The 25,239-nt window shown below is 44.4% G+C and overlaps 1 protein-coding gene across 3 annotated transcripts in view; it reads left to right on the plus strand.

Moving 5' to 3' along the window:
* The window catches only part of SEPTIN3 (septin 3), a 298,561-nt gene extending 279,103 nt beyond the window's left edge, over nt 1-19,458 (plus strand). For all 3 annotated transcript variants that reach the window (XM_068240225.1, XM_068240226.1, XM_068240227.1), the window contains one exon: nt 18,220-19,458. In XM_068240225.1, the coding sequence (XP_068096326.1) occupies nt 18,220-18,355 (136 nt within the window). In that variant the 3' untranslated portion in view covers nt 18,356-19,458. The remainder of the gene's footprint in view (nt 1-18,219) is intronic.
* The last annotated feature ends 5,781 nt before the right edge of the window (nt 19,459-25,239 follow it).

The following is a 25,239-nucleotide window of genomic DNA, read 5'->3' on the forward strand; positions in this document are numbered from 1 at the left end:
AGTATTTGACTAAATTAGTCAAATACTGCTTTACCCGGCCGAAGGAGGCTTCAGAAGTCTTCTGGGAGCCCGAGTGCTCCTGAAGAAAATTGGCCCTGTACTGCGCCTGCGCAAGCACGCTCTCTTGCACGCTCACCCCTGTGCAGTATGGAGCCGCACGTCTTTGGGAGGACACGGCTCCCGAAGACTTCCAAATACCCTTTCGGCGGGGGATTGAAACGGGGGGGGGGGGGGGGGGAGCCAGCACAGGATAGAGAGCACTGAGAGAGGAGATGGACGGCTCTATACAACCCAGAGCCTTCCCTCTCTTTAGGTAAGTATTTGCTTCATTTTTTTTTAAAAATGCGCTTCCCATTCACTTTAAAGGTACCCTACTTTCTAAATTACCTAATAATACCATTTTAAAACAGGCAACTTTGATTTGGCGAGCAGTCTATAAGATCTTTCCTAAAACTTCTTTAGAATATCATACCCCTCTTTGGCATAACCCTTCTCTCTCTGAACTAGCAAAACTTGGGAATACTAATATGTGGTCAGACAAAGGTATTGTATATTTGGGTCAAATATTACACACTTCCAATGTCCTCTCTTTTCCTACCTTGCAGACTCAATTTTCATTGTTACCCATTCATCAGTTTATGTATGTTCAATTGTGTCATGCTCTGCATGCTCAATTTCCAAATGGTTTACCCGTAACCATCGTTCTCCGATTATGGAAGAATAAGAAGATGGCCCACGCAAACACCATATTGGTTTGATATACCAGATTTTATTAGAACCACATACCACACCTATAACAGAAAAAGCCTGTCAGGATCTCTCCTGTAGCATGTTCTGTCGCTTGCAGTGGAGCTGCAACTGGGCAGTTCTAACTCGTCTGCTTGCATTTGGTTGCACATTCGCAGTGATCAGTCTGCAGTTCAGAGCGGTTCAAAATGCTGTCAGGATTATCCCTATGGTTTGCTGCAGTTGAACTCCAGCCAGATGGCCCTGGATTTCCTGTATGCATGTTGTTGCATAGTACTGCATGCATTTGTTATATTAGTATTTCAGCTAGCAAATGGTAATCAAACCAGCTCAGGATTGAATGATTACCTTTCAGCTGTGTGGGAAATTGCATACCTGCATCCATTGGCTGATGCCAGCATAAAAGTCTGCCTCCAATTTTAGACCCCTCAGCTCTCTGAGTTGTCGTTGGGTCTATGCTGTGAAAGTTGTTATTGTAAATGTATAATGCCTTGCACTGTATTGTCATGTCTGCTGGACGTTTGCTGACCTGCGGGGGTCAGTGAAGTCCTTTTGATCCTGGTAGTTAGATTCTGCCAGCACCACGTTGGTGACTGGTAGTATTCCTTCTAGCCTTGTTCTTGAGGACAAACTATAGCAGCGGTTGCCATTAGTTTGCTCCTACCTGTTAGTCTTATCTATCTCAGTGTGAATGTTGCCGTCGCTGAAACAGTGACAAGATTGGCATTTTGTCTGTCTGTCTGTTGTCTGTCTTCTTAATTGTCATTACTTGTGCTTTAGCTAGTGAGTTATTTGAGAGCTACATTTCATATATATTTCGCATCAGCGCAGTATATATGTACTCTAGTCAGTCAGTATTGTATTATTGTAATATTGTATTGTGTACCGACCTTTGCCTGCCTCTCAACTACGAATCTGCCTTTCAATACGACTGACATCTGAATTAACGTGTATGACCCAAGCCTGTTACCGACTACGTCTGTTGTGTATTGTATCACATAGCATCTTGCCTGATAGGCGGCCCAGAGCTGCAGTTGCTCTGGGCAATCTTGCTCCCTTGTTTATTACTCCTGTGTCCATCTGTGAAGCCTCTTCCATTATCCAGCTACTTAGCCTTGTTGCGCTGTGTGTTGAGAAAGTATGACCCCCCCCCAGCATTACAAAGCCATGGCAAAGTGGACTGCCCTTGGAGTGCAACTTGATGAGGAGGAATGGGATGACTGCATGTCCTCCCCTAAACGTGTCTCTCCTTGCCTGAAACGCAGTTATATACCCTACATCAGAGTTATCTCACTCCTGCCCACATTACCAGATACTCCCCCTCTGCTTCTAAAGCTTGTCCTAAATGTCTAGCTCTCAATCCATCCTTCTCATATCTTATTTGGCAATGTCCCCCAATCGCAGACTTCTGAAAAAAGGTCACTGACTTCCTGCATGATTTGATGGGCTCTCCCGTTTCCCTAGATAAAAATCATGTCTATTAAATCTCTTAGATGAATATACTCCCAAATTTGATAAAGTTTTGCTAACCGAAACTCTATTTGTGGCCAAACAATGTGTTACCTATAGATGGCTTTCTCCTATCCCTCCTTCATTAGAAACCTGGAAAACCAAAGTTACGCAATCTCTCCTTTATAAAAAATTGTTATATGCCCATCAAAACTGCCTGGGCAAGTTTAATAAAGTTTGGGATCGCTGGATAGACAAATGTATGTCCTTATTTGTTTAAGTATGTTACTTTACCCATTTTTTTTCTCCTTGATTTTCTTCTTACCCTCTCCACTATGTAATAAACATGCTATATGTGATATACTGAATGTTATAACCAGTTCGGCCTATCTGGACGAGCTTCCTCATCCAGATAGGCACTGCTGCTTTCCCTGCCCGATGCGCGTGATCGGGCGCGCGCGCACCCGCCGCCCGCCGCTAGCCCCCCGATCAGTGAATGGGAATATAATTCCCATTCACCGATCTAACTTCCCCGCAGAAATACCGATGCTTTCTATCCAGAGAGCGAGGTATTTCTGCCCCCAGGAAACTTGTCCTCTGCATTTTAGTTCCTGAATGCGAGATCGTTCGCATCCAGGACTTTTCTCACTGTGGCCATCTTGTGGCCAAATAGTAAACTGCACCCACATACATTTTAATACAAACAATTATATTACTTTACATTTAAAATTAGCAGTTTCCCTCCCACACCAAAAAATACCCACATGCAGTTTTTATAAAAATAAATAAATAAAAAAATACAATAAAAAAAACAAAAACAACATAAATAGTTACCCAAGGGTCTGAACTTTTTAAATATGGATGTCAAGAGAGTATGTTATTATATTATTTAAAATTATAAGCTTATAAATAGTGATGGACGCAAATTGAAAACATGCACCTTTATTTCTAAATGAAATATCGGCAACATAAATTGTGATAGGGACATCGTTTAAATGGTGTAATAACCGGGACAGATGGACAAATAAAATACATGAGTTTTAATTACGGTAGCGTATATTAATTTCAAACTATAATGGCCAAAAACTGAGAAATAATGAATTTTTTTCATTTCTTTCTTAATCTTCCTGTTAAAATGGATTTAGAAAAAAATAATTCTTAGCAAAATGTACTACCCAAAGAAAGCCTAATTAGTGGCGGAAAAAACAAGATATAGATCAATTCATTGTGATAAGTAGCAATAAAGTTATAGGCGAATGAATGGGAGGTGAACGTTGCTCGGATGCATGAGATTTTCGGCACTGAGGCGCTGAACCGGTTAAGCTAATACTTTAAGTACTTAATGTATACCGATGTAACCCCTTGAATACTTTTATTGTACTGTTTTGTAAATCCCAATAAACACTTTTGATTGACGAAAGGTAATTGCTAACATTCTTTCATAAATCATGTGTCTGAACCCTATAAATTATGGGATTTAACAGATAAAGAAAGTTCAGCATATAGAAAGGAGATTATTCATCCTTGTAAAGGTTTATTAGAGCACCAATCCACAAAATATGTGATGCGGAGGTCCGGACGGCCCAGGGGATAGCAGAGATCTAAGACAATGGTAGATCTGGAAGAGGTGGAAAACTGTGAAAAGGAAGAGTAATTTGTGGGAATAGAGAATGTGTTGGATTAATATAACATTTTTGAGACAGTAGTGTTGGGAGTCAAAAAGCAATTTTAGTACTGGGTTTAAACCAGGTTCAAAGTCGGGTGAGCCCTGGAAATCAGTAAGACAGAGGGTTGGGCCTGAAAGGATAATTTACCCCTGGATTTTGGCCTGCCCACTCAACCATAACGGCTCTCACCAAAGTGGTCAATGACCTTGCCATAGCTAAAGCTGAAGGTAAATACTCCATTCTCCTCCTCCTTGACCTTTCAGCAGCTTTTGACACAGTAGATCATCCCCTACTCCTCCAGTCCCTCCATTCCATGGGCATTCACGACCTCGCTCTGACCTGGCTTTCATCCTACCTCTCCAACCGCTCCCTCACAACCTTCTTCAATGAGTCCTCGTCCACCCCCAACCACCTCTCAGTGGGAGTCCCCCAAGTCTCGGTCCTTGGCCCCCTACTGTTCTCCCAATACACATCCTCCATTGGCAAGGTTATCTCCTCCATGGGTTTTAACTATCATCTGTATGCATATGACACCCCCAAATCTACCTCCACACCCCTGACATATCCACCACTACCTTGGACAAGGTCTTCTCCTGCCTATCAGCCATCTCCTCCTAGATGTCCGCTAGGTTCCTGAAACTAAATCTAGACAAAATGGAATTTATGATCTTCTCACCCCGGTCATCCCTGAACCTCCCAGATGTGCATGTCACTGTTAACCACACTACCAATCGCCCTATCTCTCAAGTCCGCTGTCTGGGTGTCACCCTGGACTCCGCACTCTCCTTCACTCCCCACATCCAAAACCTCACAAAGTCCTGCAACTTCCACCTTCGTAACATCTGTAAGATTCGCCCTTTCCTGACCTCTACCACCACCAAACTCCTCATCCATGCCCTCATAATTTCCCACCTCGATTACTTCAAGGCCCTTCTGTCTGGTCTCCCTATGACCCGAATAGCCCCACTGCAGTCCATCATGAATGCAGCAGCCAGAATTATCCACTCCTCCCTTCGCTCCACCAGGGCGGCTCCCCTCCATGAATCCCTCCACTGGCTTCCTATCCAGTCCAGAATCAGATTCAAGATTTTGTATCTGACCTACAAATCTGTCCACAAAACCTGTCCAACCTACATTTCTGATCTTACTCAGAGATACACACCTAGCCGCTCACTCTGCTCCTCCAATGAACTTCGTCTGACCGCCCCCCCGCATCACCCAGTCTCATGCACGCCTCCAGGACTTCTCAAGAGCCGCTCCAACACTATGGAACTCCCTACCTCCACCAATTAGGCCAGCCCCCTCCTTCAACACCTTCAAGAAGGCCCTCAAAACTCACCTTTTCACTCTGGCCTGCCACCCCTCATAATTGCTCTAAACCCAAAGCTGAACTCTGGTCCACTATGTAAGAAACATGGAGGAAGCAGCTGTGGGTAGTCTGGCGTCCTGCGCAGCTGCCTCCATCCCTCTGCCTAGTGTGTCACCTGTGCCTCCAGCGTCTAGCACTCCGAGGACGGGTTTGTCAGCCGGACATAGGGTTGCACTGTCGCGTGCGCGCGCACAGACAGGACCTGCGGGGAGGAGGCGCGTCAGCTGACCAGATGGTCGGCTGACGTCAGAGGAGACGTTCGCCGCTCCTCATTGGCTCAGAGGAGTGGGCGTGCCAATTGGGTCTCCTCTGCTTCTTAAGCCTCTCGGCTTCACTCGCAAACTGTCTGCTGTTGCGAATACTACGTGTTAGCGCTCAGACCTTAGATAGATCCGGTGTGCTTTGATCCGGGAGGAAACCAGGGATTTCACACTAGGTATGAATACTATTGTTTTGCATTTGCTCTTCATTGATATCTGTGTATGACTCTGGCTTGATTCTGACCTCTCTCTCGTTTACTGTCTCTGTACTTCTGCCCATCTGATCCTGTTGCCGACTCAACCTGTATTACCACCTTCCAATTGCTTTCTGATTCTGTACTGTGATTACCTGTCTGTTGCCGACTTTGCCTGTCTGACCTCGCCTCCCCACCAGAGAGCCCTGACCTCTGGTGAGGGCTTCTGTACTGATATACCCACCAGCTCCTCTGGTGAGGGCCTCTGTACTGATAGTACCCACCAGCTCCTCTGGTGAGGACTCCTGTACTGATAGTACCCACTAGCTCCTCTGGTGAGGTATAGCTACCTATCAAGTACTACCGTTGCACCAAGCACTATACATTGTATATCTTTCTGTGTGTAGTTACACCTGTTACACCATCTGTATTTGTTGTCATGGCAGCTTTTGATATACCAGCATTATATGTGATTCTGCAGATCACCTTATAATCAGGTATATATCTGCATTATAGGTGATACTGCAGATCACCTAATAATCAAAATTCTGCCTCTTGCTGACACAGGTCATTACAGAACAGCAGAGCAAAATATCTATGGAGACACTGTGCAGTCAGGTTGAACTCCTGACAACGGCTGTTAACAATTTAACCACCACAGTAAACACCCAACAGACTCAGATAGACCAGCTTTCTGAGACGGTGCGCACCTTACAACCGCCTAATGCACTAGTGTCATCCCCTTTTGTTATGGAACCCCGGATACCTCTCCCTGAAAGATTTTCAGGGCATAGGTTTGATTTCCAAAATTTCAAAAATCGTTGCCTTTCTTATTTTGAGTTACGGCCTGCCTTTTCAGGTTCATAGAGTCAGAGAGTTACTTTTATAAAGACGTTATTATCTGGAGATTCACAGTCATGGGCCTATAGTCCCCCCACTGGTCATGAGGCTTTAAATTCAGTGCAGGAATTTTTAAAAACTATGGCAATTATATACAGTGGTGTGAAAAACTATTTGCCCCCTTCCTGATTTCTTATTCTTTTGCATGTTTGTCACACTTAAATGTTTCTGCTCATCAAAAACCGTTAACTATTAGTCAAAGATAACATAATTGAACACAAAATGCAGTTTTATATGATGTTTTTTATTATTTAGTGAGAAAAAAAACCTCAAAACCTACATGGCCCTGTGTGAAAAAGAAATTGCCCCCTGAACCTAATAACTGGTTGGGCCACCCTTAGCAGCAATAACTGAAATCAAGCGTTTGCGATAACTTGCAACGAGTCTTTTACAGCGCTCTGGAGGAATTTTGGCCCACTCATCTTTGCAGAATTGTTGTAATTCAGCTTTATTTGAGGGTTTTCTAGCATGAACGGCCTTTTTAAGGTCATGCCACAACATCTCAATAGAATTCAGGTCAGGACTTTGACTGCGCCACTGCAAAGTCTTCATTTTGTTTTTCTTCAGCCATTCAGAGGTGGATTTGCTGGTGTGTTTTGGGTCATTGTCCTGCTGCAGCACCCAAGATCGCTTCAGCTTCAGTTGACGAACAGATGGCCGGACATTCTCCTTCAGGATTTTTTGGCAGACAGTAGAATTCATGGTTCCATCTATCACAGCATGCCTTCCAGGTCCTGAAGCAGCAAAACAACCCCAGACCATCACACTACCACCACCATATTTTACTGTTGGTATGATGTTCTTCTGGTGAAATGCTGTGTTACTTCTACGCCAGATGTAACGGGACACGCATCTTCCAAAAAGTTCAACTTTTGTCTCGTTGGTCCACTAGGTATTTTCCCAAAAGTCTTGGCAATCATTGAGATGTTTTTTTAGCAAAATTGAGACGAGCCTTAATGTTCTTTTTGCTTAAAAGTGGTTTGCGCCTTGGATATCTTCCATGCAGGCCGTTTTTGCCCAGTCTCTTTTTTATGGTGGAGTCGTGAACACTGACCTTAATTGAGGCAAGTGAGGCCTGCAGTTCTTTAGATGTTGTCCTGGGGTCTTTTGTGGCCTCTCGGATGAGTTTTCTCTGCGCTTTTGGGGTAATTTTGGTCGGCCGGCCACTCCTGGGAAGGTTCATCACTGTTCCATGTTTTTGCCATTTGTGGATAATGGCTCTCACTGTGGTTCGCTGGAGTCCCAAAGCTTTAGAAATGGCTTTATAACCTTTACCAGACTAATAGATTTGAATTACAGTACTTTTGTTCTCATTTGTTCCTGAATTTCTTTGGATCTTGGCATAATGTCTAGCTTTTGAGTTGCTTTTGGTCTACTTCTCTGTGTCAGATTGCTCCTATTTAAGTGATTTCTTGATTGAAATAGGTGTGGCAGTAATCAGGCCTGGGGGTGACTACAGAAATTGAACTCAGGTGTAATAAAGCACCTTTAAGTTATTTTTTAACAAGGGGGGGCAATCACTTTTTCACACAGGGCCATGTAGAATTGGAGGTTTTTTTTTCTCACTAAATAATAAAAACCATAATTTAAAACTGCATTTTGTGTTCAGTTAGGTTATCTTTGACTAATAGTTAATGGTTTTTGATGAGCAGAAGCATTTAAGTGTGACAAACATGCAAAAGAATAAGAAATCAGGAAGGGGGCAAATCGTTTTTCACACCACTGTATGACGATCCCGATTTAGCAGTGACCGCAGAGAGGAAGTTAAAAACTCTCAAACAAGGGCATAACACTGTTGAAACATAAGCTGCAGAATTTAGAAGGTGGGCGGTGTCAGCCAGATGGGGACAGTTTGCTCTTCTAGATTGTTTTTTGTCAGGGTTATCTGACGCTGTTGCTGATCTAATGTTGAGTCACCCAGAACCCAAAACTGTCCAATTCCATCACGTTCTCTGCTCCTACTTCTTCTTGTCCTCAAGATGAGCCGATGCAAATCGGACAATCAAAATTGACTGAGGCAGAGAAAACTAGGAGACGTACTGAGAGACTCTGCCTATACTGCGCTGAGAAAGGTCACATGGTACACAATTGTCCGCAGAAGGCGGAAAAATGTATCGCCTAGGTGTAGCTGGAGGTACTACCCTAGGCGAACCTTTGTTACCTCTAAAAGAAAATCGGTTACTGCTCCCGTGCTCTATCACCTGGAAAGATCAAGTCCGATCTACCCAGGCCTTTATAGACTCGGGTTCCGCAGCCAATTTCATGGACTATGACTTTGCTGTTAAGTTTGGTTTTCCCCTTGTTTCCTTGGGTCGTAGAATCTTTGTTACTGCAGTGGACGATTCACCACTGCAGGGGAAACAACCGCTATCACAGACTCCTGTATTGTTATGTCAGGTGGGGGCATTGCATAAAGAACAGATACTTTGTTCTTAAAATGGCTACTTCCACAGTGATCCTTGGTATGCCGTGGTTGCAAAAACACTCCCCTCAGATCGACTGGAGTTCCAGACAGTTGCTGAGCTGGTCCTCCTTTTGCCATCATCATTGTATGGAGAAAGTCACGGTTTGCGCTACCAAGGTTCAAATGGAAGGTTTGCCTGCTCAGTACTCTGATTTTGCTGATGTATTTTGTCCCAAAGCGGCAGACAAGCTTCCTCCACATCGGAGTTTTGACTGCCCCATTGAGTTAAGATCAGGTTGTATGCCCCCTAGAGGTCATTTGTATAAACTTTCAGGACCTGAAAAGCTTGCTATGCAGGAATATATTAAGGAAAACTTGGCCAAGGGAATTATCCGTCCTTCTAGGTCCCTGGCCTAGCGGGATTCTTTTTCGTACAGAAAAAGGACGGCGGCCTGCGGCCATGTATCGACTACAGAGAGTTGAACAAAATTACTGTAAAGAATTGTTACCCTCTCCCCTTAATTGACGATTTATTCTCTCAGGTTACTGATGCATGTATCTTCTCAAAACTTGATCTGAGAGGGGCATGCAACCTTGTAAGGATAAGGGAGGGTGATGAATGGAAGATGGCGTTTAACACACCCGACGGGCACTATGAGTATCTTGTAATGCTCCAGCCGTCTTCCAGGAGCTAATCAATGAGGTTTTCAGAGAAGTCCTGGGGCAATTCGTACTCGTGTATTTGGATGATATACTTATTTTTCCCCCAACGTGGCTGAACATAGAAAGCATGTGAGATTTGTGCTAAAGAAGCTCAGGCAGAATTCTTTATATGCAAAGTTAGAAAAGTGTCTTTTTGAAGTGTCTGAGGTTCCTTTTCTGGGATACATTATCTCTACTGCTGGACTTTCTATGGATCCTAACAAGGTTTCTGCCGTTCTGGAGTGGCCACAGCCCTTGGGACTGAAGGCACTCCAGAGATTTCTTGGCTTCGCCAATTATTACAGAAAGTTTATCAAAGGATTTTCTTCTGTGGTTTCACCCCTCACAGAGCTTACCAAAAAGGGGGCTGATACCTATAATTGGTCACCTGAAGCTCACTCGGCCTTTTCCTCACTGAAACAATTGTTTTGCTCCGCCCCCATTTTACGTCATGTGGATATCTCTTATCCTTTCATTGTTAAGGTAGATGCATCAGAGATCGGGGTTGGGGCTGTACTGTCTCAACACTCCGGTCTACAGGGCAGATTACACCCATGTGCATTTTTCTCTCTGAAGTTTTCTCCCGCCGAGAGAAATGATAACATTGAAAATCGAGAATTGCTGGCCATCAAACTCGCGTTTGAAGAGTGGCGGCATTGGCTCGAGGGGGCAGAACATACTATTACAGTCTATACTGACCACAAGAATTTAGAGTATATTGAGGGGGCCAAACTTCTCAGTCCTAGACAGGCTCGATAGTCGTTATTTTTCTCGAGATTCAGGTTCATTATATACCTATAAACCAGGTAGTAAAAACATCAAGGCAGATGCATTATCTAGATGTTTTGAGCCTGAGACAGTACAGCCACCAACCCCTAAGAGCATCCTTCCCGAGAAAGTTGTCCTTGCAGCTACAGAAACTTGGAAGGATTGGTCGTCCACTTTGAGTCCTTATCAGCAAGACGTTCCTGAAGGGAGACCAGAAGGGGTTCTGTTTGGGCCACTGCAATTCCGTCTGAAAATTCTTAATGTATTTCATGCTCATAAGAATGCAGGGCATCCAGGGGCTGCTAGGACACAGGAATTGTTGGACAGATGTGTCTGGTGGCCGTCTTTAGTCTCAGATTGTAGGGACTTTGTCAGAGATTGTTCAGTCTGTGCCAGGAATAAGCCGTCCAGACAGGCTCCTGTAGGTACACTTCAGTCATTACCTGTACCTGAACAACCATGGACCCATCTGTCCATGGATTTCGTTGGTGAACTGCCTAGATCTGAGGGTAAAACGGTTATTTGGGTGGTAGTCGATAGATTCAGCAAAATGGCAGAACTCTTCATCCAGCATATTTTCCGGTTGCATGAGATACCGAAGAATATAGTGTCAGATAGGGGAGTCCAGTTCGTGTCCAAGTTTTGAAGGGCCTTTTGTCATCATCTAGGTATGAACCTATCATTTTCCTTCGGCTACCACCCACAGACCAATGGTCAGACCGAAAGGGTTAACCAGTCCCTTGAACAGTTCTTAAGGTGTTATGTGGCAGATGCCCCGTTGGATTGGGTCAAGTTCTTACCATTTGCAGAATTTGCGCACAATAACCTGAAGAGTTCCTCTTCAGGTTTCTCTCCATTTCAAGTAGTTACGGGAAGATCACCCAAATTCTCGCCATTACCTGCGGTGTCATCTCCCTTTCCTGCTTTGGAAGATTGGCAGGGAGATTTAAGGGAGATTTGGGTCTTGGTCAAAAAGAACCTGAAAAGGGCCTTTCAGTCCTAGAAAAGACAGGCAGATAAAAGACGGTCTGTAGAGTGGGATTTTGCTATAGGAGACATGGTGTGGGTCTCTACCAGGCATTTGACCTTAAGACAACGCTCAGCTAAGTTGGGCCCCAGATTTATAGGCCCATACCCAGGGTCCAAGAAGATTAATAATGTCACTTATGTCATTGCATTACCCTCCAACATGAGAGGTGTAAAGTCATTCCATGTGTCTCTGTTGAAAGCGGCTGTGCATGTGGATTTAACCTTTCCAACCCCCCGTGGAGATTAATGGTGAGCCTGAATATGAGGCTGAGCAGATTTTGGATTCTCGGTGGGTGCACAACTCAATACAGTACCTCGTGCATTGGAAGGGGTATGGGCCTGAAGAAAGGTCTTGGGTGCCAGCTTATCGTATGCATGCTGAGGAACTTAGGAAGAGGTTCCATGAGTTGCATCCAGAAAAGCCATGTAAATCGTGTCCGGAGTCCACGCCTCAAGGGGGGGGGGGGGGTAGTGTAAGAAACATGGAGGAAGCAGCTGCGGGTAGTCTGGCATCCTCCGCAGCTGCCTCCATCCCTCTGCCTAGTGTGTCACCCGTGCCTCCGGCGTCTAGCACGCCGAGGATGGGTTTGTCAGCCGCACATAGGGTTGCATTGTCGCGTGCGCGCAGGCACAGACAGGACCTTTATGCGGGGAGGAGGCGCGTCAGCTGACCAGATGGTCGGCTGACCTCAGAGGAGACGTTCGCCGCTCCTCATTGGCTCAGAGGAGTGGGCGTGCCAATTGGGTCTCCTCTGCTTCTTAACACTAGAATTACCGAGTTTTCTACTTTCTGTTGCAAGGCTAGAGGTGTTATTCACTCCTGCTGAGATGTTCACAGGTCTTCAGGGTTGATTATCTTCAATCTATTGTTGTGCAAACCACCCATTACCTAAGGCCTTGCACATTTGTTTACACAAAGTAGCTGTGTGAGACTTGGATGGAAACCTTCAGACATGCCTGCCGTATCATATTACGCAGCACTGTACAGAGTATATTGTCTCGTCACTAACTGTCCCTCAGAGGGGCTCAAAATCTAGTCCCTGTCATAATCATACAGTATGTCTATGTATGTATCATGTAGTGTATGTATCGTCATCTAGGGCCAATTTTATGGGGAAGCCAATTAACTTATCTGTATGTTTTTGGGATGTGGGAGGAAACCGGAGTGCCCGGAGGAAACCCACGCAGACACAGAACTCTGTTGCCGATTCATGCAGCAAAATGCAATCAGAGGGCAATTGGCACTTTTGGCAGTGTTCCATTGACATGACAAATGATGACAGACTGAGGCATTCCATTGCCATGGCATTGATGGCAGTATGGCAGATACTGTAATGCAATTAGGCTGGCTTTTCACAACATATGAATGCTGTAGAGGTGGCTAAAAGGTGTGATGCTGTCCTGTCGGAGGGAGAGAGGCTGGCAGAGAACGTGGTCATGAATCTGATGGAGCCATTTTTGGATGATGGGAGAAATGTCACGACGGACAATTTCTTTACTTCACTGTCACTGTCGCACAGACTGCTGCGGCGCAAAACAACGCTATTGGGCACGGTGAATAAAGTCCGGCGTGAACTTCCTCAGCTTGCAAACGACACTGCACAGCGAGAGGTATTCTCCACTTCAGTGCTTAGAAGTGGCAGTGTCTCCTTGACAATTTATGCACCTAAAAAAAACAAGACTGTGTGTGTTCTAAGTTCCATGCACCAAGACGTGACGATCAGTGACGGCAGAAAGAGGAAACCCAACACGATAACAGACTATAACCACATGAAGGTATGTGAATGTGTGTATAATTTTACCATGGCCGTTTCTAGGGCCGTGCAGGCGCCCTGAGCGCTGTTGGGAGGGGGGGGGGGGGGGGCGCTGTGATGGAGGGGGGAGCTGCAACCGCGGGGAGGGCAGCCCGACCTCTCCCTCCCTTCCTCTCCCAGGCCGCCCTCCGTGCTCCCCCCTCAGACTGCAAAGCAATGGGCAGGGAAGCGCTATACAAAATGACTCACCTCCCTGGTTCCAATCGCTGCTCTCTCGCCGCCAGTCTCCTCTCTGCACAGAGTAGACGCTGACACACACACAGGAAGCAGCGTGTATATCAGCGTCTATGCAGAGAGGAGACTGGCGGCGAGTGAGTAGCGATTGGAACCAGGGAGGTGAGTAGTTTTGTATAGCGCTTCCCTGCCCATTGCTTTGCAGTCTGAGGGGGGAGCACGGAGGGCGGCTGGGGAGAGGAAGGGAGGGTGAGGTTGGGCTGCCCTCCCCGCGGCTGCGGCTCCCCCCTCCATCATGGGGGGCACCTACCTAACCTATACTGGGGGGCACCTACATATCTAACCTATCCTGGGGGGCACCTACCTATCTAACCTGGGGGGCAGCTACCTAATCTAACCTATACTGAGGGGGCAGCTACCTAATCTAACCTATACTGGGGGGCACCTACCTATCTAACCTATACTGGAGGGCACCTACCTATCTAACCTATACTGGGGGGCAGCTACCTATCTAACCTATAGTGGGAACATTAACTTATCTAACCTGTATTGGGGGCACCTACCTACCTACCTAGCTAGCCTATACAGGTGACAACTATACTGGCTACCTATATTGGAGGCACCTACCTAACTAACCTATACTGGGGGCATCTACCTATCTAACCTATGCTGGGGGCAACTATTCTGGCTACCTATATTAGAGGCACCCACCTAGCTAACCTGTACTGGGGGCAACTATACTGGCTCACCTATGCCTGGCTACCTATACTGGGGGGACCTATAGCTGGCTACCTATACTGGGGTACCTATTTTGGGCTACCTATACTGGGGGAATCTATACTGAGTGCAACTAGACCTGGCTAACCTATACTGCGGGCACCCATACCTTGCTTTGGGGGGGGGCGCAATTTTTACACCCTCGCCCTGGGTGCATTTTAGCCTAGAAACTGCACTGAATTTTACACCAGTGCTCAGTGGCGTCACTAGCGCTATTTTGGGGGGCCCTAGCGGACACCGCTGATATGCGGAAGTGACATCACTTCTGCATATTTGCGCCCGGCGCCCACTCTAACTAAGGAACTCCGTTGCCGATTCATGCAGCACAAGGAAATATTGGCACAAAGGCGGGCTGCTGAAGCTGTTGCAGCTGCTGTGCCAGGGACTGTACAGACAACACAGTGCCAGGTGCAAGAGAGCTGCAGCAGGAATCGCAGCAGGTTTACCTGTGCAACATGTCAAAAATTCACCTGTGCCAAATGCAGGGACGATGGACACTGGGTCTGCAAACGCTGTAAACTCTGTAAAGTTTGAAACACTGAAAAATAAAACAGAATTTTTGGTTTTGCGCGATCGTGAATTTTCACGTGAAACGATAACGTTTTCGCGCGCAAACGGGATTTTTTGCGCGAAACCAATATCTATAAACGTTATCGATACACACCAAGCCGCTCACTCCGCTCCTCCAATGAACTTCGCCTGACCATCCCCCGCATCACCCAGTCCCATGCACGCCTCCAGGACTTCTCAAGAGCCGCTCCAACACTATGGAACTCCCTACCTCCACCCATTAGGGCAGCCCCCTCCTTCAACACCTTCAAGAAGGCCCTCAAAACTCACCTTTTCACTCTGGCCTACCACCCCTCACAATTGCTCTAAACCCACAGCTGAACTCTGGTCCCCTACCTCTCGTGTCCCTACCTCTCCCTCTAGATTGTAAGCCTTTGGGCAGGGTCCTCCTCCTTTTGTGTCCTACCTGATCTTGCACCTCCATTACTGTGAACCCATGCTATGCATTTGAGTGAACCTAACTTGCCTAATCTCCATGCTCCCATCCAGTGACTGACTAAGCATTACCTTGTACTCATACTGTGCTGTGTGATCTGGTTTTCTTGTATTCCTGTATTGTCATATTGCTGTATGTCACCCCTAAATATTGTCTGTAACCTAAATTATTATTCAGTGCTGCGTAATATGTTGGCGCTTTATAAATACAATAAATAATAATAATACCTCTCGCTGTGCAGTGTCTTTTGCAAGCTGAGGAAGTTCACACCGGACTTTATTCACCGTGCCCAATAGCGTTGTTTTGCACTGCAGCAGTCTGTGCGACAGTGACAGTGAAGTAAAAAAAATGTCCGTCGTGGGTTTATATAAATATCATATGTATTATGGCAATGACAAACCTTAGCAGACTTTGTGGGTCCAGCTTGCGCAGTGAAGCACGAGAGTGACTTGCTACTGCACTGGGCACTCCCATGACCTCTACCCACACAGTGCACATTGAAACACCAATAAAAGCCCCTTGATTACAGTATCAGTCTGGCACACAAAGAACAGAACTCTCTGGTTGTGGGGGATGTGAGGTAGAGTAAACAAATGCTCAGGCCTCACAGGTAATGGTTGTGTTTTCAGAACAAAAGAAAGAGAACAATGGAGCTGATGGCATGTTAAAAAACTCAGCAGGGGTGCTACTAGGTGTGAGCTGTGGGGAATTAACGCAAATTTGCGCAGCCCTGGTAAATCTAGTGTTAAGCCTCTCGGCTTCACTCGCAAACTGTCTGCTGTTGCGAATACTACGTGTTAGCGCTCAGACCTTAGTTAGATCCGGTGTGCTTTGATCCGGGAGGAAACCGGGGATTTCACACTAGAAAGGAATACTATTGTTTTGCATTTGCTCTTCATTGATATCTGTGTATGACTCTGGCTTGATTCTGACCTCTCTCTCGTTTACTGTCTCTGTACTTCTGCCCATCTGATCCTGTTGCCGACTCAGCCTGTATTACCACCTTCCTATTGCTTTCTGATTCTGTACTGTGATTACCTGTCTGTTACCGACCTTGCCTGTCTGACCTCGCCTCCCCACCAGAGAGCCCTGACCTCTGGTGAGGGCTTCTGTACTGATATACCCACCAGCTCCTCTGGTGAGGGCCTCTGTGCTGATAGTACCCACCAGCTCCTCTGGTGAGGGCTTCTGTACTTATATACCCACCAGCTCCTCTGGTGAGGGCCTCTGTGCTGATAGTTCCCACCAGCTCCTCTGGTGAGGGCTTCTGTACTGATAGTACCCACCAGTTCCTCTGGTGAGCGCTTCTGTACTGATAGTACCCACCAGCTTCTCTGGTGTGGACTCCTGTACTGATAGTACCCACCAGCTCCTCTGGTGAGGTATAGCTACCTATCAAGTACTACTGTTGCACCAAGCACTATACATTGTATATCTTTCTGTGTGTAGTTACACCTGTTACACCATCTGTATTTGTTGTCACGGTAACATTTGATATACCAGCATTACAGGTGATACTGCAGATCACCTAATAATCAGAATTCTGCCTCTTGCTGACACAGATCGTTACACCTCACCACTCTACAATATACCAGACTAGGAGCAGGGCATAAGTTTATTTTTAGTATCATATCCTGTCCATTCAAAAACAGAACAGAGAACAGATGAAAAACTGATTCCAACGCACAAACTGATCCATTTATAAAAAAAAGAACGGATCAGTTTTTTTTAATCAGGTACAGTTTAAACCCAGCCTTTGATCATCAACATTGTGCAATTCTGTTATGTGACCTAGAGGTATTACCATTTCATTTAACTGAATGCTTGAATCCATTTGCTCCCTTTTCAAGGTGTCATTCCTAAAGAGGATTACATACTTCTTGCATTAATGATCTTAATTATTCAAAATATTCACTTCAGATATGGCAATGTACATCAAAGCGTTTGTGTATGCACACAGTTTTTAGTTTAATACAATTGTTAATATGATTTAGATGAGGATTAAACTACAGTTTAAAGGGGATCTGTGGGCCTTAATAAAAGCAAAAAATGTCACTTACCTGGGGCTTCTACAGGTCCCCTGCAGCTATTAAGTCCCATGCCATCACTGAAGCCGCCACCGTTTGTCACCGCCAGTGACCTGCTCATGTCCTCGCTCCCACGCACGTCATCGGTAGCTTACTGCACAGGCGCAGTACAAGGAAACTTCGTACTGCGCCTGCGCAGTAAGCTCCTAATCACAACCACGGCCGCGCAGCCGCAGTGCTATTCATCTAGTTAGACGAATAATTAGCAAGTCACCAGACGTGACAAACGGTGGCGGCTTCAGCGATGGTGTGGGACTTAATAGCTGCAGAGGGCCGGTAGAAGCCCCAGGTAAGTAACACTTTTTCAACAATAATAGAGCACAGTGGGCCGGCACTAAAAGATCAAAAATGGTGGAAAGGATGGCTGAGGCTGCTGTGTGCAGCTTGTCAGTGTGCTCAAAGCCAAAACAGTTCAATGCAGCAACAAGACAGTGGAAATGCTTGGCACTACTGACCATTTATTGCTTCATTCACTTCACTTCACAAAGCATGCATAAATAGTCCATCTTGTGCATAGTACGCAGTATAAAAAGTGATACTTATCGTGAGCAGCATTGTGGGAATGTGGGATAACAGTGGGTGCCGCTGGGTGCACGGCCTGACGACCGTTTCACTTAATTAGCTTCTTCTGAGACTTAAAAGTGCACCGGACAGTGACACTTTTTGCTTTTTTTTAAGGCCCACAGAACCCCTTTAAGGAGCATTTGTGAAAAATTCTAAAAGTTTTGAAATTAATATAAGGTTTCTTCCTCATATCACATGGATTTGATAGGTGGAAGAGAAGTAAGGGTTGAACCAAGTGTCTACCATTTGAAAAATGTCAGTACATGGCCTTCAGTATTTGCATTACACTTTCCTTTATATCTTCTCAGGACACACCTCCAGGACCTGAAAGAAGTAACTCACAATATTCATTATGAAACATACAGAGCAAAGCGACTGAATGAAAATGGGGGTCTCCCGCCTGTCAGCGCAGAAGCAGAAGAGTCTCATGACAGCAACATATGATATGCGAAGTCTGTGTGATTTTTAAAATGATCTTTGTCTTTGGCTTCCCACCTCCCCACCCCATCAAGGATTTGTATTTTGTTTTTACTTCATATCATGCACAATATCACCTGCGCGTGTTAAACCCTTTATTTGGCATGTGCTTTGTATGTTTATAGACACAGACCAGACAGACAATTGTTCACATTTTTCTGTGTGTTTGTTAAATAGAGTGTATATATTTTTTTTAGTAACACTGTAGTACCCACTTGAATTAAATATTGATATTTGGCAAATAGGTAGGTTACTTTCAGTGGGTTATGAACACACAGGAAGATCCGGACACACAAGGATCTGAAGTCATCTATTCTTGGAGAGTAGAACTTTCATTTTCGTTTACAAATTTGAGTTAATACAAATATCTGGTGAAAGGAAGTTGGACCATACAAAGGGCCAGATTTATCAAAGCATTACCGACAGTTTTTTCTTCTTAAACAGTTTTAACCAGCAGGAGGAACAGTTCTGCATGATAACAAGAACATTCCTAAATTCTACTTAATAGCTCCAGTTTAGCATGAATTTCTAGAAATGCACTACAGTTAAGAAAAGTGCAAATCCACCCCTAAACTGCTGTAGATTAGGAATTGTATAATAGCAGGTCTGCAGATTGTGCAGCAGTGCAGACTAGGCGTGATTTGTGAAGGGCTCCTCCTCCCTGCTGCTGGGTGTCTTGTGAAGCTGTTCTGTGCTTAACCCTTCCAGTGTTGGGCATTGATGCAATACAGCAGCTGTATTGGTTACTTCGGCAACAGCTATTTTACCTCACATACTGCACTGTATGAGAAACTCCTCCTATTTGACAGCATTTTTTGAAGGAAACTGCACTGTCTAGTTATATCTTAAGATGTCTGAGACAGTTCTGCATGGATTTCTAAAAACCTACCAATATTTTGTCTCAGACACTCTTGATAAATGTCCCCCACGGTCGTTTAAAGGGACACAAGTGCTTTATTGAGAATACAAGACATACATTTTTCACATGGACCTCCCTCATAGACAAGCAGTCAGTTGTAAGATAATGCAAAATATTCCCAAAATGACTTGATAAAGCACTCGTATTCTTTCTTATGTTTATCTGTGGTCCTTTCTTTTCTGAACCTTTCTTTCTTAGACTAAGTCATACCTTAGATATGCACAACTGACCTTGCATGGGTTAAACTGATGTAGATCTCTCACTGTCAAGATAAAAATAGTAGTATGGTTCCACCCCTATATCTATAACTCCACAATCCAATGCATACAAACAAACAGGGTTTTTTTGAACCAGAGTTCTCTTTTATTTCTTTAATGTTATCCTCCAGAAAGCAGGTGATAAGCGTAGATATAACATCAGACCTTCACTTCACAAAACAATGCCTGACACGTGTTTCACGGCCACAAGCCGCTTCCTCAGAGGCACATCAACTAAACATCTGTCAGAACACATAAATAAACATGTACATACCATTAGAGACCCATGCGTAGATCAGGAAATATGGCCAAAATACTATGTGGAAATATATTCATCTTACCCAAGTCTAGGACATAAAAACACCAGCGCGATCTATAATCACAAAAGGTGGGCACTGGTAAGGATGTGACAACATAGAAATATAGAGCAAATGCAACCAAATAGCTCTATGAAGTAGCACACCTAATCTATAAATATAGTTACATATAATTTCATCATAGCCAGAAAGAGGTGCCAGAAAGAGTGCCATGCCAGAATACCCACAATACACCTTCCCTATAAATATACATGTATTGATCCATAAGAGCAGTGTAATCCAGATAATCACCACAATGTAAAGATGTGTCATATACCCCAAAGACAGAAAAGAAAGGGGGGGGGGTGCATCAGCATGTTTATACAGGGCATCCCAGTCACATGCCATATACCATACATCATTGCACCAAAAGAAGGAAAAATATATAGCTACATGCAGTGTATATAAAAACTCCTATAATCAGACCTCCCAAACAGCCTAGAAGCAGTACCCAGTGTCAGAGGATATACATTATCCAAAATCACACCTGAATCTACCCTCATGCAGTGAAAAGTACACCAGATAAGAGTGACCTAGCCTAGGTGCAAATAAATACCAATATGGTGCAAATATTATATATCAATATGATAAGAAGTGATAAGATTCCCATAGAAAAACTACAATACTTGGAATAGATAGAAAGAAACACCTTCCACGCCGATCCCAATAGGAGAAGGTTGCAAGAGACACCTTCCGTGATATCCCAATGTGCATAAAAACCCTATGTGCCCAATAGGAAATAAGAAGGGGCGGGCTAAAAAATGTAAGCCCAATCAGCGACCTGTGCTGGACGGCACTAATGTCCGTGAACCGCACGCTAATATAGCGTGGTGTACTGGAGCGCAGAATCCCCGGATGGACCAGTCCACACATGCGCGTACTAAAGGCCACGCATGTGGGACGCGGAAGTGCGCCGTATGTCAGAATCCTCTGACGGCGCGTAGTAAAAGTCTAGCTATTCTCGCTGAAAGTGTCGCGAGATTCTGAGCTCCTCATGCGTCTATAGATAAGCTCATGGGGATCAAGCACAGATATATGCCCTAGAACCTATGCACATCCACAATATGACATACAAGGGCATAATGGATAGCCCTCATATTACAAAACAAATCCTAATATCAAAATAAATATACAAAATTATATATACCTATATAAATTAAATTCTAAATTAAATAAAGACGTTAAAGCAGGCTAGTTGCAATGTAAAGGGAAAAACCCATAAAACAGTGCCACCTAATGGTTATGTAAAAAAGTTTTTAAAACAAAAATTAAATTACCAAAAGTAGTACAAATAGGCTAGTTCCCTAGTATGCGCATGGTCTGTACAAAATCAGTTTATTATTTGGAAAACAGCTTATAAATCGCACTTCATAAGAAAATTTTATAACTCACGTAATCATTCAATCCAGGTTTTTGGTCAGCAGAAAATTTCCACATCCATCTGGCTTCTAATTGATATAACTTTTTGTCAATATCCCCCCCTCTCATATTCGAATGTATTCTATCCAGAACTGCAAATCTCACAAATCCAACATTACCCCCATGTGCTTCAATAAGATGTTTAGCTACGGACGATTTCTCACCCTTTTTACTCGTATCGTGTATATGTTCATATATCCTTTCTCTAAATTGTCTTTTTGTTTTCCCTATATAAAATGCACCACATCTGCAAACTGCAATATATATTACAGCTGTAGTACTACAGTTAGCATAATTTTGCAATTTGACAACAGTGTCTCTAGATTTTATTTCTATTTTAGACCCTTTGTATATATACTGACAATATGAGCATCCCCCACACCCGTAGGTGCCCCTAGTTTTACATGGTTCACCCCGATTGCTCCTCTGGTAATGACTCTGCATTATGTGGGTCCCTATGGTTCTGGCTCTTCTAAAAACTATCCGAGGATATCTGGGTACCACTTTACCCAAAATTTTATCTTGTCTCAAGATAGGCCAGAATTTGGTCAGGGCTTGTTTAATGATATAATGTTCCCCACAGTAAGTAGTAGTCATTGCTAAAGAGAAATCCACTGTATCTTTATGAGCTGTTTTTTTCTTCTTTTTATCATATAGAAGTTTCCTTCTGTCTAGACCAGCTGCTCTGTTATATGCTCGTTTAAGGCTTTTTTTTAAATACCCTCTTTGCAGAAGCCTAAATTGAAGTTTTTTTTGCCTCTGACTTAAAATTATCAAAATCTGTGCAATTTCTCTTCAATCTTACATATTGGGAGTATGGGATGCTTTTAATGGTGTTATGAGGATGGGCACTGTCTGCTCTTAAGATGGAATTAGTAGCAGTTGGTTTGCGATATAGAGTAGTGCCCAAAGTACCATCTGTTTGTTTCATGATTTTCAAATCCAAAAACTCAAGCGTAGTGCGACTGTTTATATATGTAAATTTCAAATTCCAATCATTTATGTTGAGCCAATTCACAAATTCATGCAAATCGTCTTCACTCCCCTCCCACACAAAAAAAACATCATCGATTAATCTGTGCCACGTGGTAATTAAATGCATCAGATTATATCCGTCCTCTGAGAAAATTTCCTCCTCCCACCCCCCCAGGTACAGGTTCGCATAATTAGGTTTGATATTAAGCGCTCCACAGTCCTGCTCCTGAAGGAGGGAAACCCTCTCTATCATAAAAGTTCTTTTGTATCACAAAAATGGTCTTCACCACCACCACACCAATTATTGGAAAGGGACTCACCCTTTTCTAAGACCCCCAGTTAGGTCTTAGTCTCGCCTTGGGGTTATTCCCAGGTCACCCCCGACCTAATCGAACTGTGTCTTTAGTAGGCTAGGCCAATCCACAGATGCTGACAGATAACCTCCAAACAAAAAACTCACATAGCGTAATACTGTATGGTTTTAAAAGCCTTAAAAATTTATTGCACTTACAATTTTCTCCAGGTAAAAACAGCATGAGTTTTTCAACGGGCTCTCCCCCGTATTGGTGGCCTCCGAAGGGCTCCCCAAATGTCGCTTCTCGGTCTGGCTGCCGCGCGGTCAGCCTTCCCTATAGTTTCCGCGTTTGCCCCGCTGTTAGCTCTGCACTCCACGCCGTCTCAGGTCCCGCCCCTGAGACCTGAGACGGCGTGGAGTGCAGAGCTAACAGCGGGGCAAACGCGGAAACTATAGGGAAGGCTGACCGCGCGGCAGCCAGACCGAGAAGCGACATTTGAGGAGCCCTTCGGAGGCCACCAATACGGGGGAGAGCCCGTTGAAAAACTCATGCTGTTTTTACCTGGAGAAAATTGTAAGTGCAATAAATTTTTAAGGCTTTTAAAACCATACAGTATTACGCTATGTGAGTTTTTTGTTTGGAGGTTATCTGTCAGCATCTGTGGATTGGCCTAGCCTACTAAAGACACAGTTCGATTAGGTCGGGGGTGACCTGGGAATAACCCCAAGGCGAGACTAAGACCTAACTGGGGGTCTTAGAAAAGGGTGAGTCCCTTTCCAATAATTGGTGTGGTGGTGGTGAAGACCATTTTTGTGATACAAAAGAACTTTTATGATAGAGAGGGTTTCCCTCCTTCAGGAGCAGGACTGTGGAGCGCTTAATATCAAACCTAATATTGAACTGTTTATAAAATATTGGCGCACTGCCTGATTTGTTTATACACATTTGCGCATCTCAACTACTGTGTGACAGGTTCGCATAAGATGGGGCACAAGTGGTGCCCATAGCTGCCCCCTGCACCTGGAGGTACAAACTCACAGATCTCACCAGCACACCACAGGTTAAAGCACACCTTTTATTGTGCCAGTATCCACAGAATCCAACAATTGTTTCGGGGCCACGCAGGGTCCCCCTTTGTCAAGGCATATGGTTATAACCATATGCCTTGACAAAGGGGGACCCTGCGTGGCCCCGAAACAATTGTTGGATTCTGTGGATACTGGCACAATAAAAGGTGTGCTTTAACCTGTGGTGTGCTGGTGAAATCTGTGAGTTTGGACTTTTAGTGTGGCACTGCCTATGCCAGCTCGCCAAGCACCCCGAGAAACGGATGGTGTGCCTGCCTCACTTTGGAAATACTGCACCTGGAGGTAATGGGCCCCCCCAAAAACAAATGCATTGTGGGTAAGGAGGAAATGTAATAGCTCTAAAATCAGCAAATTAATCTCTCGATGTTCATTTCCCATTTTGTTTAAAAACCTCTGTGTCACTGCTACTCCACGATCATGGAGGATACTGCTGCACAGGGCTTTAACATATAGCGACACAAGTAGACTATCTTCAGATATGTGCATTTCATCAAGGATAGTTAGTAAATGGGAGCTGTCCTTCACATAGGAAGGCAAGCTTGTAACATGGGGCATCAATTGGATATCTATAAATTTACTAACATTCTCAGTTAGGGACCCGTGGCCTGCTACAATGGGGCGTCCTGGTGGATCTATAAGTGATTTATGTACTTTAGGTGTGCAATAAAAGGTCGGAGTGCACGGGAAGTCTACACTAAGGAATTTCCAAATTTTCTCATTAATAAATCCATCATCCTTGGCTCTACATAGAATATCATCAAGTTCCCTTTTGTAAAACTGAATTCTATCTCCATTGATCTTACAATAGTTGTCCCGATTCTGCAGTAATTTATTACACATTTTTTCATAGTCAGTATTATGCATGATTACTAGGTTTCCACCTTTGTCTGAAGGTTTTATAGTAAGATGTTTCATATTTTTTATTTCACTAAGCGCCTGTTCTTCTATAGGGTCAAGATTAGATTTAACTGTGGAGCTCTTAGATTTAGAAATTATCTCCTCCATGACCGTCCCAATAAACATCCCAATACTCTGGCAGTTATTCACATTAGGAAAAAAGTCTGATCTAATTTTGAGTTTAGTATAATCTATACTTGTGCCTACGGTATCAGGGATGTTTTAGGATCTGGATCCTAAAGAGGCTTCCCTGTCCTCCTCTATGAGACAGATAATTTTGGTGCAGAGCTGCCGATGATTTGGGCGCTGCTATAGGCCGTAATGAGAATTAGGACTATAGCAACGTTCAGTGACTAATTTCGGCGCTGGTGATTGCCCAATCTCAAATAAGAAAAAAACAGTTAATTCCGCTTCCAGCAATAGCCGGTGCCTGAATTACGTGTTAACGCCACCCAGGAGTTTGCCTGCAGCAGGGTGAGCCGTCTTTTGGCTTCACCCTGCTCCAGAATTTGTCAGCTGCGTGTTGTATGCCCTCCTCCGTCCTCTTGATCAAGTGTTGGAAACCCCAGTAGGGTCTCCCTGTACATGCGCGCTAGCTCCGTCCTGCTCAGGCTCCAGTGGAAATAGCTGAACCCAATCGGGTC

This window comes from Hyperolius riggenbachi, chromosome 6 (assembly GCF_040937935.1).
Source record: "Hyperolius riggenbachi isolate aHypRig1 chromosome 6, aHypRig1.pri, whole genome shotgun sequence".
In the NCBI taxonomy this organism is placed as follows: domain Eukaryota; kingdom Metazoa; phylum Chordata; class Amphibia; order Anura; family Hyperoliidae; genus Hyperolius; species Hyperolius riggenbachi.